The 13727-nt window shown below is 40.9% G+C and overlaps 1 protein-coding gene across 1 annotated transcript in view; it reads left to right on the forward strand.

The window, feature by feature from the left end:
- The window catches only part of LOC150088072 (glycine receptor subunit alpha-2-like), a 39017-nt gene that overhangs the window by 17011 nt on the left and 8279 nt on the right, over positions 1-13727 (forward strand). Inside the window, exon 5 of the mRNA XM_090370004.1 lies at positions 9389-9490. Within this exon, the coding sequence (XP_090226130.1) occupies positions 9389-9490 (102 nt within the window). The remainder of the gene's footprint in view (positions 1-9388; positions 9491-13727) is intronic.

The following is a 13727-nucleotide window of genomic DNA, read 5'->3' on the forward strand; positions in this document are numbered from 1 at the left end:
TGCATCATATGCCTGTGCTAATGCTAATATCGGTGGCCCCGGGTGCCAAGCGATTGTGACTAAGCGATTTCTCTGTGCTTTCACTGCGATTCTCAAAAGGTGAATTCTAGTTCTCTTTTCGTTCTTCTCCTTAATAAATCCTTTTATTTAATAGCAGCTCTTTTTTTCAAAAGTACTGATCGAGAGCAAGAAAGGAAAGTAACCTTTCTTTTTTGATATTTAATAGACTAATCACTACTAACTTCGCTTGGTCACACCAGGCACTGCTCCTGCCTCCCCGTGGCGGGGCCGGTAACCTTTGCAGAAAAGTCCATCTGCCAGGGGCTAAGAGGAGCCAACATGGAAAAAAATGTTTCCAACTATAGTCGACAAGCTGTCGACCAGATACCGAAAATAAACATGACTCGTCACAAGCAAAGAGGTTGAAAACAAATCCCTCGGTGACAGACTTACCAGCATTTTTAATAATGCACTCACTATCAGAAAGCCTCTCAGTAAGCTATCCCCTTTTCTAATCCAAAAACATCTGGAAAGTATTGCAGGGTCTCCCAAGACGGTTAAGAGACTGCAATCAGGGGACTTACTTGTTGAAACTCTAAACCACAGGCATTCTGAAAAACTACTAAAAATGACAACTTTTGCTGGTATTCCAGTTAACGTAACTCCACATGCAACCCTAAATACATCAAAGGGTGTAATATCTAGTTGGGACCTGATGAATGTGACGGAGGAAGAAATTAAAGAAGAACTTAAGGAACAAAATGTCATCGCTGTTAAAAGAATTATGGTCAAAAGAGACAATATACTGATACCTACCAGAAATATAATTCTCACCTTTAACAGTCCAAATCTGCCCTCATCAATAAAAGCAGGATATCTTCTTTGCCGCACTCGTCCTTTTATACCAAATCCGTTGAGATGTTATAAATGCCAAAAGTATGGCCACTCTCAAACGACATGCAGAAGCAACCCAGTTTGTCCCAACTGTGGATCCTCTGATCACATTCAAAGTGACTGTTCAGTGAAAGAAATGATCTGTCCCAACTGCAAAGGCAACCATCCGGCCTACTCTAAGACATGTGAGAGATGGAAAACAGAAACAAATTATGCAATATAAAGTTGAAAATAAAGTTAGTTATCAGGAAGCAAGAAAATTAGTTGCACCCATTATACATAACCGTACCTATGCCAGTATTGCAAAGAAATATCAGACAATAGCCACGCAAACTGATGTTACCATTCCACATAACATATCAATCTCCGACTGGGCTCGAGCTGTCCTCTCTCAGCAAGAGTCCAATACCCTGAAGCACTCAGACCAAGCCAGTAATACGCCTCTTAAAATTCCAGCAAAATCTCCTCCTCCACCAGTGATTGCTACTACTTCAAATAATCTTAATTCATCTACAAAAAAGATTATTATTCAGGACACATCGATGCATTCAGAGTATTCTCCCAAACAGGAAGATCCGGTTCTGGAAATATTTGTAGAAGAAGAAGATATGGACACAGGTCGCCCTACATTTCCAAAAAGAGACAAACCAAAGCCAGAACACCATAAGACATCCACGTCAGGTACAGCTTCTTCTTCTAAATTCAAGTAATGCCTAACATCTTGCAATGGAATTGCAGAGGCTTTCGTGGAAACATTGACGACATTCATTACTTAATTAACCGCTACTCTCCAGTTGGTTTCTGCCTGCAAGAAACCTATTTAACTCCTCAAATTTCCATTTCCATAAAAAACTACTCAATCTATCGACTAGATCGGAATACATCCAATTCTGTTCGAGGTGGTGTAGCTATCTTAATTAACACAAGGATTCCAGCTAGGCAAATCACTCTCCAAACCCAAATCGAAGCTGTCGCTGTGCGTCTGATTAGTCAGACTGCTTTAACTCTAGTCTCAGTTTATCTCCCACCAAATCATACTTACTCTTATACTGATCTTAAAGAACTTTTATTACAGCTCCCCTCCCCTATCTGCCTGCTAGGGGATTTCAATGGCCACCACCCTTTATGGGGATCAACTAAATTAGACCGACGCGGCCGACTGATCGAAACTTTGCTGGATAAAGAAAACCTCACTCTTCTTAACAGTGGTTCGCACACTCATATACAGTTACCTAATGGACAGACTTCTGCCATTGACCTATCGATTTGCTCCCCAATACTGTTTTCAGTCATGCAATGGTCCGCTCTGGATAATCCCATGGGCAGCGACCATTTTCCAATTGTTTGTAATCTGATGACTACACAACCACCATTAGACGAACCCTGCAGGAAATGGAAATTTTCTAAAGCTAATTGGGACAAATTTCAATCAGCAATCACATTGGACAAAAAAATTATACAACTACATCCCATAGATGAAGTTACCGACTATATCACTTCCTGCCTTTTATTTGCAGCTAAAAGCTCAATTCCAATATCAAATTCAAAGACTCGACGCCATTTCAACTGTTGGTGGAATGAGGAATGCACAAAAGCGAAGAAAGAACAAAATAAAGCATGGAATTTATTTCGGCGAACTCCAACTACAGTTAATCTTATTCAATACAAGAAACTAAAGGCAAAAGCTCGTCTCATTCAAAGACAAGCCAAGAAAGATTCTTGGACTCGGTTTGCGTCCACTATCAATAGAAACACGAACCCACGATTAATATGGAAGAAAATTAGGCAGCTTTCCGGGAAGTTTCCAACTGTTCCTTCCCCAATTCTCTCCTGCAATGGTCTAAACGTTTCTGCTCCTCTGGATATAGCAAATGCCTTAGGCAAAACTTTTGCTGACGTCTCAGCTGCTTCCACCTACTCTCCGGAATTTCAGAAAACTAAGAGCACCGCAGAACAGAGACACATCAACTTTCGAACTTCACTGCTACTTCCATATAACCAGCCACTCCAAAAATGTGAACTTATGCAAGCCATCAGAACAACACGCAACAGTGCCGCTGGGCCAGATGGGATATATTATGTTATGTTACAGCACCTTGATGAGGAAAACTTACAAATGCTGCTAGCCTTTTTTTTAACCGAATCTTCCTGGGAAATGTTTATCCCACTTCTTGGCACCATGCTACAGTTCTGGCCTTTTTGAAACCTGGAAAAGACCCCTCCAATCCTAATAGTTACAGACCAATATCTCTGTCCAGTTGCCTCAGTAAAATTCTTGAAAAAATGATCCACAGTCGACTCGCTTGGATCATTGAAAGCGAACATCTACTAAGTAATAGTCAGCATGGCTTTCGCCAAAACAGGTCCTCCTTTGATCTGATGATCAAGGCTGAATCCGAAATTCGCAATGCTTTTGTTAAAAACGAACACCTAGTTATGGTCTCCATAGATATAGAGAAGGCATTCGATACCACCTGGCGTTATGGAATTCTTCGTGACCTCCATAATCATGGTCTCCGTGGCAACCTGCCTATATTTATTAAGAACTTCCTCAAGAGCAGATCTTTCCAGGTGTGATATCAAAATTCCCTTTCTACTACATTCTTGCAAGAAGGAGTACCACAAGGGTCAGTTTTGAGTGCAACCCTCTTTGCCCTCAGAATTGATTCTATCACAAAAGAACTTCCAAATACTGTAAAGGCATACCTTTACGCTGACGATCTCTCTCTTTCTTGCCATTCACAGAATATGAGATCTATTGAAAGGCAATTGCAGATATCTCTCAATAAAGTACAAAAGTGGGCTGAGCGCAATGGATATCGTCTTTCCCAACAAAAAACAGTTGCGATCCACTTTTGCAATCAACGCAAACTGCATACGGATCCTGAACTTCGGATATCAAATACCACCATTCCGATTGCCAGCAATATCAGATTCTTGGGACTAATCCTGGACAGTAAGCTGAATTTCTTTGAGCATGTTAAATTGTTACGTGCTACCTGTCTCAAAAAGATCAACATGCTAAGAGCTTTATCTGCCCATTCTTGGGGAGCAGACCGTACAACTTTGCTGCTCTTATATAGAGCATTGATCAGATCCCGTTTAGATTATGGTGCTCCAGTTTATGATTCTGCCCGAAAGAGTGTGCTACGCTGGCTGGATCCTATTCAACATAATGCACTGCGGATTGCAATTGGTGCGTATAGGACATCTCCAACTCATAGTCTATACATTGAAGCTCATGAGGCCCCTCTGCATCTCCGCAGAAAAATGCTGTTACTTAAATATGCAGCCAAAATACAGACTTGCTCTTTGCATCCTATTCAGCCATACCTTTTTAATCAACCACTAATTAATCTCTATAGAAATAAACCAGGTAAAATCCGACCAGCTGGCCTACGGCTTCTTGAAATATCACAGAACTGGAATGTTCCTCTCCACAATAGGCAACAGATAGAGAATTACTCTCATCCTCCGTGGACCCCGTTTCCTCAACTAACTTGTGATACTTATTTTCTACAATAGGGAAAGAATCGCCTACCGACACTGAATATGCAACAACTCCATGCTAGTCATCTTCAAAGCTGTGCTGACTTCTTGCCGGTATATACGGATGGTTCCAAATCTCTTTCAACTGTTGGAGCAGTAGCAGTGTTTCCCTCTGCTATCATATCAGCTTCTCTTCCACCTGAGTATACCAACTTTTCAGCAGAACTGTATGCAATACAATTAGCCCTAGAAAATATGACTCTACACCCATCTGCAAAATATATAGTTTACACTGACTCTCTCAGCTCAATTAGAGCAATGCAGAATCCTTCTCAACAGAATCACCATATTTTAATTAAAATCAGGAGTTTGCTATTGCAAATTGATAACCGTCAACAACTAGTGAAGTTTTGCTGGATTCCGGCACATTCAGGCATAAAAGGAAATGAACTAGCTGATATATCTGCTAAAAATCCATCAACCTTAGACTTAACCTCTACCTTCATTCCAGCATCTGATTATAATATCATAATTCAAACAGCATACCATGCACAGTGGACAGCGCTATGGCATAAAGAAACAAATAACAAACTTTTTCAATTGAAACAGGACCCAAAATTATGGCACTCATGCACTCAGACAGTTCGGCGAGAAGAAGTGGTACTCGCACGGATAAGAATAGGGCATACCCATCTGACTCACCTCCATTTACTTACCGGCAATGATCCTCCAGTGTTCACACTGCTCTGAACATCTAACAGTCAAACATATTTTGATTGACTGTCCACACTATCAACCACATCGTACTTCAAAATCTGGCTAATCTTCAAGAACCGCTGACACTACATCATATCATAGGAGAGGAGGCAAATATTAAGGAACTTTTCTGCTTTCTGAACCAAATTAGAGTGTATAATCTTTTATGAATAGCTCTCAGAACTGAAATGAATTTGAATTGTTATGTTCTTTATTATTTTCTGATATAACTACGAATAGGCGCACTATAGCCATAGCTACCAGCTAATGCGCCAATAAACAACCATACCACACACACACACACACACACACACACACACGCTAATATCGGTCTCTAGCTTGACTATTTCGTAGTATGCTTGTTGTTGTTATTAGTAGCAGCGGTAATGGCAAATGATGTAACAAAGCAAGCTTGCCAATTTATCTATGTAATGATTATTTCTCTATCATGGGATTCAGCCACCAGCCTTAGACGTGTGTGTGTACGTACACTATTTCCAAAAGTATCTGAGTATCCCTTGGATTTGGGAAAATAAACCATATCGTTATCCACGTATAGATAATAAAAGTAATTGAATGCTATAAGTTAGCTGATCAATGAAATACGTGGAAAATAGGTGTTGAGCTTAACTGAAGGTGCTCAGAAGAGTGATACTGTGGGAGTTAGGTTTTTGGTTTCCTTTTTTGGCAGATCTCCACCCTACTGAGGTCTCAACAGCCCACAAACGCAAATCTGACTAAAATTCACAGAAAATTCTAGGGGTGTAAAATGGGTGTTAGCAGAACATTTAAAGAAACACATTTATTTACAAACCTTTAATGAACATTATATACAGCATTTACATAACAAAACAAATAATTACACACAAGCATACCAATTTCCATATATTTGAACCATACTACAGTATCTCTCTCTCTCTCTCTCTCTCTCTCTCTCTCTCATCAGCTATTCTCAACTTGCAAATTATTTGCATCAGTATATCTTACTTAATATGAATCCTCGATGGTTGCTCAATCATTCTCTTACATTACCAATTTTTATCACTTACGTCAGTAAACTCATTTCAACTCATACTACTTTCTGTATATTTGTTTCTAGCCTTTAATATATGAAGTGTATTACAAATAGTATCCTCTTACTCAATGTTCACTATAAATCACTCATTCTACCTTAGTTACTTTCTAGTTAACATCTTAGTCATCCCTCTTTACTCGTGAGGTTTCTCTATTAATAAAATTTCTTTCTCTTTACACCTCATCTGGTATGTTATCTAGTGTTAGCACCTGGCCTAATTTAATGATATAGATTAACATATCCTTACAGTGCTACCCCTATAAATATAATTTCTCAACTAATTCCTTTATACTATCACTTTCTTTTTATTACTCCTGTACCACCCTTACATTATTTCATTAACATTCATAACAAATTATCTCAATCTTAGTAATTAACTTGCCTAATACAACAGGAATTTTCCTTTTTTTAAAAGGACTATCACTCAATTTTTTACTGAGCTAGGTTATGAGTCCTTGAGTTCAGGATTCGAGGGGGAAAAAAAAAAAAAAAAAAAAACAGGAACAGACTTATGTTCCGGAATGGCCTCTGCTTCCAATTTCCTTGCGTTCAGGCTTCCTTCGTGGCAGACAGGCTTTCTTCCATTTCTTGGGTACACTGCCTTCCGATGCCGGACCAGGCTTTCTTTCTTGCACGTTTACCTAAAACTTTACCACTGCTTTCACTGCCTAGCACTGCCCTCCGTTGCCGGACCAGGCTTCCTTTCTCTCACGTTCTTTTGGTTTTTTTCTTCATCTTGTTACCACGAGATGTGAACTCTGACCAACAAAAAATCTACTACCACTTCAACCTGCAAACTCACTACCTTCTCTTCTCGACCACAGAAGTCAGATACAGAATGGACACTTGCTCAAATTATTCCCCCCGAACTTTACTCTTTCCCTCAAGTTTGGAATGCCTCCCCCAAGGACTCCAACGAATTCCCATACTGTTTAATTTTTCATTCCTTCCTATTTGCTAAAACATCTCACCACAGCCGTCTCCCTAGCGCACAAACCAACCCTTCTCTAGAAATTTCTTTTTTTTTTTTTTCATACGACAGTATGACCTTTCATGTTTGCTTGGTTACCTCCAAAACACTCATTTTCGTGTTCACATCTCTGCTAAATATTTACAGCTTATCCAAAATTCAGTCGTCCTGACGCGAACACTGGAAGCCACTATTTCCTAGTTTACTTTCTAACGGTGGCTTAGATCGAAAGAAACGCTTGGTAATTCCGTTTCACGGTCCTATTGTTCTTGCATCAGCAACACTTTCACGCCTGTTCTCAAATGGCACCCCTTCCCTAGTCATGCGCTGTCTGTTTGTTCTCCTGTATCATTTAAATTACTTGTTTATCTTTATCGAATACTACCACCTTAGCATCGGATTTTACGGAAGAGCTGCAGCATAATGCGCAGTGTCCATTTGCTTGATGCACAATGCATTATAATTGGTGCTTGGAACGTTTGAAAGCTTTGTTATTATTATTGTTGTTGCTTTTATATTATTTCTCCCTGATTGGGGGTTCCACTCCATGACGGGTACTTCTGCGAAGTACACAGGGTGGTTGTAATGTCGGGTGTTACTGTCGGTCGAGGAAATCTGACTATCCTACAGGTGTTCAGGATTGCGACTTTCTGAAGTTCCTTGTAGGTGTTCTCTGGGAGACCTATTGCTGCTAGGCTGCTATGTACAGTCTTTGGTACCATACCTGTAGTTGACACTATGATTGGGATGGTTGATACTTCTTGCATATTCCACATCACCTTGATCTCAGGTTCGTGTTCTATCTACCTATCAATCAGGTAGGTAGCCTTTTCCATCTTGTCCACAAGGGTTATGTCTGGTCTGTTTTGCGGGATGGTCTTATCCTTTATTATAGCGCGATCCCAGTACAGCTTGTGGATTCAGGTCTCTAGTACTGCCTGGGGTTCGTACTTGTAGTATGGTACACTTTCTTTGGTCAACTGGTATTTCCTCACTAGCTTCTGATGTATTATCATGGCTACCTGGTCGTGTCTATGAGTGTACTCGGTCTGGGTGATCACATTGCATCACGCGGTGATGTGTTGGATCGTTTCTGAGGCCAAGTGGCATCGTCGACATGTGACATTTGCGATGTCAAATGACACATGGCTCCTTTGCGATGTATTTTCTAGTTTCTGGTGTTGATTACCTGGTCTTGGATGGCCAGCATGAATCCTTCAGTCTCGGAAGAGCGTCCCGCTTGTGAGCCATGCATTGGAAGCAATGTTATCGATGTGATCTTGATGGAGGTCATTGTAGTGTCTGCCATGGAGTGTCTTCTTTGCCCATCTTTATATCTTCGTTTCCTGTACTGTTTGGGCGGGAGGGTTTTCCTCGCCTAGGTTGAGTGGAGTATACCACTTATCTATCTTCCTTATGGCCTGTGGAGTGGTGCTGTGTTGTTCTCGAAGTAATCCTTCAGGTTAACTATCGCTGTTTTGTGTTGTTCTGTCAGGTCTATCAGGCCCTTTCCTCCCTCTTGCTGAGGTATTGTTATTCTCTCCACTGCTGACTTCGGGTGGTGTTGGCGACTCTTGGTCATCCTTGTCTTTCGCACGATATCTTCTAGCTCGGTATTAGTCCAATCTATGACCCTGAATGTGTATGTTATTACTGAAGCTGCATAGGTGTTTATGTTAGGGCGTTAACTGTGTTCGCTTCATTCAATTTTGCTTTCAGCAGGCTTCTGAGTCTCTGATATTTTTCGGTCAGGCACTTCTTGATTTTCTTGTGTTCCAACTGCTCAGCCTGCATCATCCCTAGGTATTTGTAGGTCTCTCCTTCTGTCATAGCTTCGATCTCATTATTATTATTATTAGCTATATGGTGCAAGGAAGCCTGAGGCTTATGCTGCACCAGCCAAAAAAAAAAAAAAAAAAAAATGAGAGCGAGAGAGCGCGCCCGCACAACATGTGGGTCCTTGGGGTTCTTATATAGACTATATATGGCGGTGACCTGAGTTCATTCTCGTGACAGTAGGACTATAATTATATTCAGAAAACGAAATGCTGTAACTGATATTCATATGATCCCCGGATTTCAGCGCCTAAATATTTATGTAGGATAAATTTTGGAGTGAAGCTTTATTCTACATATTAAATAGTTTTTATCTCATTTTGAAAATCAGTGTTCAGTACTTTTATAACTGTATTTTTACTCCTTAGGCGATTGATATATGGATGGTGAGTTGTATGGCTTTTGTGGGTGCTAGTATTCTAGAAATAACTGCTGTCAAGTTCATTGCACAGTCCGAAAATCAGAAAGAGGTGAGACAATCATATCTACGAATCTTATTTCGTACGAAATAGCTGTTTTACAGTTTTTTTTATGAATGAATAGTGTGTGTGTGTGTGTGTGTGTGTGTGTGAATGTTTTATCTGACGAGTTCACAGGCAGCTGGAGAGCACTTTAACAGGAAGCGAATTTATGTAAAGAATTAGGATAGAAACCCCTGCCTTATTCGTATACCCTCAGCGCTGGGGAAGCCTTTATTTCCCAGTTCTCTTACGTAATTTTACCGCGTCCTGTTAGTAAGACTGCTTGTGACCACGTCACATATTTTATAAAAAAATAAATCAATATAAGTGAATGTCTACTTCAAGTTTAGCTGCTATCACATTGTTTGTGTGTGTGCGTACCAGACACAAGTTACGAATAAATTAAAGAAATCAATACTGCAGATATACCAAATAAGGCCCACTTAAAGTTTAGAAGTTTGCATTGGCACACCTTCGAAAGTAAAAAATAGCGTTTGGTTGTCGTCCGGTGTGCTTACATTAAGAAAGCCATTAACCAAATTTGCAGCAAGCTGTGATTTACACCTAATTCTTAAAGTAGTGGAACAACCCTTATTAGGAGAATGGAGTTTAAATATTTTTCAGTGTGTTTGTATTTTAAGATAAATTCTTGGTCTTCCAATTTTTTTTTCTCTTCTCATTGCTTCCAACACTAGTGGGTTCCTATTCCTTTTGCCATGGTGCCTTAGTCCTCCATATCTTCCCCTTTGACTCCACCTTTCCAACTTGTCACAACTGTTTCCTCGTCCCCGACAGACGTCAATCAACTCTCCTGGCCTGGCTGTTTATTTATGAATGTTTAGATGGAAGCCTCCTCAACAATTCAGGTTGAGGGAAATGGACCATAATCTGCCACGCTGATTCACGGCGGTTTGGCAGATCGACCGTATTTAGCAGTCGGGAGCTTGAACCCCTGTCTACTCAAAGAGCGTGTGCTATTGCACTCTCGCTCCTGGACCTCCCCCGGACAGGACGCAGTCTCATGAGCGACTTTCTACTCGGCTGAATTCCAACGAGCCCAATGAAACCGCAGAGCTTTCTGCATATGCCAGCCATAATGGCAATCGGGTGGCGGCACTCTTGCTGGGCCCATCTTTCTTTCCCCTTCCCTCGGCGGTAGGGGAGGAGGCAGTGGCTATACCCCATAGGCCAAAATTTAATATCATCCAAATTAAATTCGCCCACATTTCGGTCTTTCAATGTACGCAAATGCGGCGCTTGTGAAGCTCCAGAACTGGGCAGCCTTGCACAACCTTACCATCTCGGCAGAAAAAACAAAATCCATTCTCCTCAAGGGCAGACTACAAATTAGAAGACCACCTACGATGAAATTAAACTTCACCCCCATCCGACTGTACACAGAGGTTAAATACTTAGGTATTTACATTGACTCAGGTCTTAATTTCCATAACCACCTGAAATATCTAGCCACCAAAATCCGGAAGTATGCCGCCATGATCAGGAGGGTGAGCAGAGCCGACTGGGGCCTGAAGCACAAAGCTCTGACCCTCATATACAAAGCAGTATATGTCCCGATTGTCTGCTATGGTGCCTCCACCTGGTATAGACAAGCTATACTATCAAAAAACAAACAGAAGCTGGATACAATTCAAAGGTTCATGCTGCTATCAATTAGTAGGGCGTGCCGCACTGTTAGCACCCCTGCCTTGCAAGTTCTAACAGGTTGTCAGCCACTCTACCTAGAAGTAGTCAGGCGAGGCCTATATTACCATTATTATTATTATTAATATTATAGATATTATAATAAATATCTCATGGTACGTCTAGAGCTCCAGCTCTAGACGTACCATGAGAATTTATTATAATGCCGTATTCCTTCCTATGGCTACTTATGCGGCAGGTGTATGGTTTCACAGGCTTAGAACTGTTAAATTTCGATTGAAGTTGGCTACTATGCAACGCACAATATTATTATGTATGTTAAGAGCTTGTCGTACTGTTTCAACTTCTGCACTGCAGGTTCTTGCAGGTGTATTGCCATTGGACCTTCACGTTGCTTACAGAGGTCTTTGTTATAGGTTAAAAAACCAACTATCAACTGAATTTATGGGTTTGGTTCTGAACATTAATTCAGATATTAAGCAAGAACGTAATCGTTTGTGGAATGAAATGATAAATCTATGGCAGACACGCTGGGATACGTCATCTGTCGGATCTGTTACTAGGACTTTTTTCCCTGAGGTGACCTTTTGTGTAAAGCAGAAACCTGTCTGGTTCTCTTTGGATTTATATACATCCTTCCTCTTAACGGGACATGGATCTCTTAACGAAAAACTATGTCGTTTTGGTCTTTCTAGGACGGAAGCTTGTCAATGCGGGGAAAATGAAAATTGGAGCCACATTTTATTTGAATGTCCGCTGTATAATGACTTTAGAGATGTTCTTCGTTCGTCAGTTTCTACACTCTCTCATGGGCATGAAACTTTGCTGGTGGGAGACAAGAATTCTTATGTTGCTCTTCAGCAGTTTGCATCCGATGTTTTCACAAGAAGAAGAATTTGTTATACGTCTACGAATAATTCTACTTCTTTGTCTGGTGAAGCTACTCAATAGGGAGCAACATTCCCAAATTTTTTTTTTTTTTTTTTTATATTTATTTTTATTTATTTTTTATTTATTTATTTTTATTTTTATTTTATTTTTTTTTTATTAGTTTATTCATTTATTTTCTATTTATTTATTTATTCATTTACTTTTTATTTATTTGTTTATTATTTATTTTATTTATTTATTTATTTATTTTTTTTTTTTTTTAACACCACGGGAAATCCTTTTTTTTTTTTTTTCTCTCCTCTGGAGTGGGCCCCCAGAGGAATCTGGCCCATCTTTTGCCAACATCAGGTGGGTCAGAGTCTCGAATTGAGACAGTGCGAGCTCCATTGAGACTGGCCCACCTTCCCGTGGTGTGGACGAGTACCCAGAATCATCTGTCCAGGTGACTGATGATTCTGGGTAGCCAAGCGGTCAGACACAACAACAGAACACACACATAATACACACAAACATACACTACTTATTTCTGGCCCTTCTACAGTGGTACTGTTCTTCACAGAGATACGAGGCGGAGATGAACTGACGTTCTAGGTGCCGCCCATTACAAAAACACATGTCCACATGTACGCAAATGCGGCGCTTGTGAAGCTCCAGAACTGGGCAGCCTTGCACAACCTTACCATCTCGGCAGAAAAAACAAAATCCATTCTCCTCAAGGGCAGACTACAAATTAGAAGACCACCTACGATGAAATTAAACTTCACCCCCATCCGACTGTACACAGAGGTTAAATACTTAGGTATTTACATTGACTCAGGTCTTAATTTCCATAACCACCTGAAATATTTAGCCACCAAAATCCGGAAGTATGCCGCCATGATCAGGAGGGTGAGCAGAGCCGACTGGGGCCTGAAGCACAAAGCTCTGACCCTCATATACAAAGCAGTATATGTCCCGATTGTCTGCTATGGTGCCTCCACCTGGTATAGACAAGCTATACTATCAAAAAACAAACAGAAGCTGGATACAATTCAAAGGTTCATGCTGCTATCAATTAGTAGGGCGTGCCGCACTGTTAGCACCCCTGCCTTGCAAGTTCTAACAGGTTGTCAGCCACTCTACCTAGAAGTAGTCAGGCGAGGCCTATATTACCACCTTAGGAAAGGAACACCAGCTGAAATAGTAAATCTCCAGCTGGATCTTGCAAATGACCCCAAGATAGAGAAGAGGAGAATCACCCAACACCTACAAGCGATATGGCAACAGAGCTGGGAAACCACACAGAAAGGAGACATCACGAGGCGATTCCTCCCAACTATAAACCATACTCACCCAGAGCCCCCTCCATGGTTCTCACCTGGTCTGCACATGACGTTTATCATCACTGGACACGGCCCCTTCCGTCAGAAACTCACAGCTATGGGGATTGAAAGAGACCCGCGGTGCCATTGTGGAGAAAAAGAGTCCTGGGGGCATCTCATGTATGAGTGCCCTGCCTATGACAACAGTAGAATCAAGTTTGCTACCGCAATTCAAAGGAATCCACGAAACCAAGAGTCCTCGCTGCTGCTCGATGAAAACACATACAGGGCACTAACTGTGTATGCGCAGGAAATCTTCGCACTGAGGCTAGCCAAGTTTGCTGAAATGAGAACAACATTGGATCATGCTGCCCAAGGCCTGAATCAGACTG

Source organism: Mastigoproctus giganteus, chromosome 3 (genome assembly GCF_048544385.1).
Source record: "Mastigoproctus giganteus isolate SK-2022 chromosome 3, ASM4854438v1, whole genome shotgun sequence".
NCBI classification, from domain to species: domain Eukaryota; kingdom Metazoa; phylum Arthropoda; class Arachnida; order Uropygi; family Thelyphonidae; genus Mastigoproctus; species Mastigoproctus giganteus.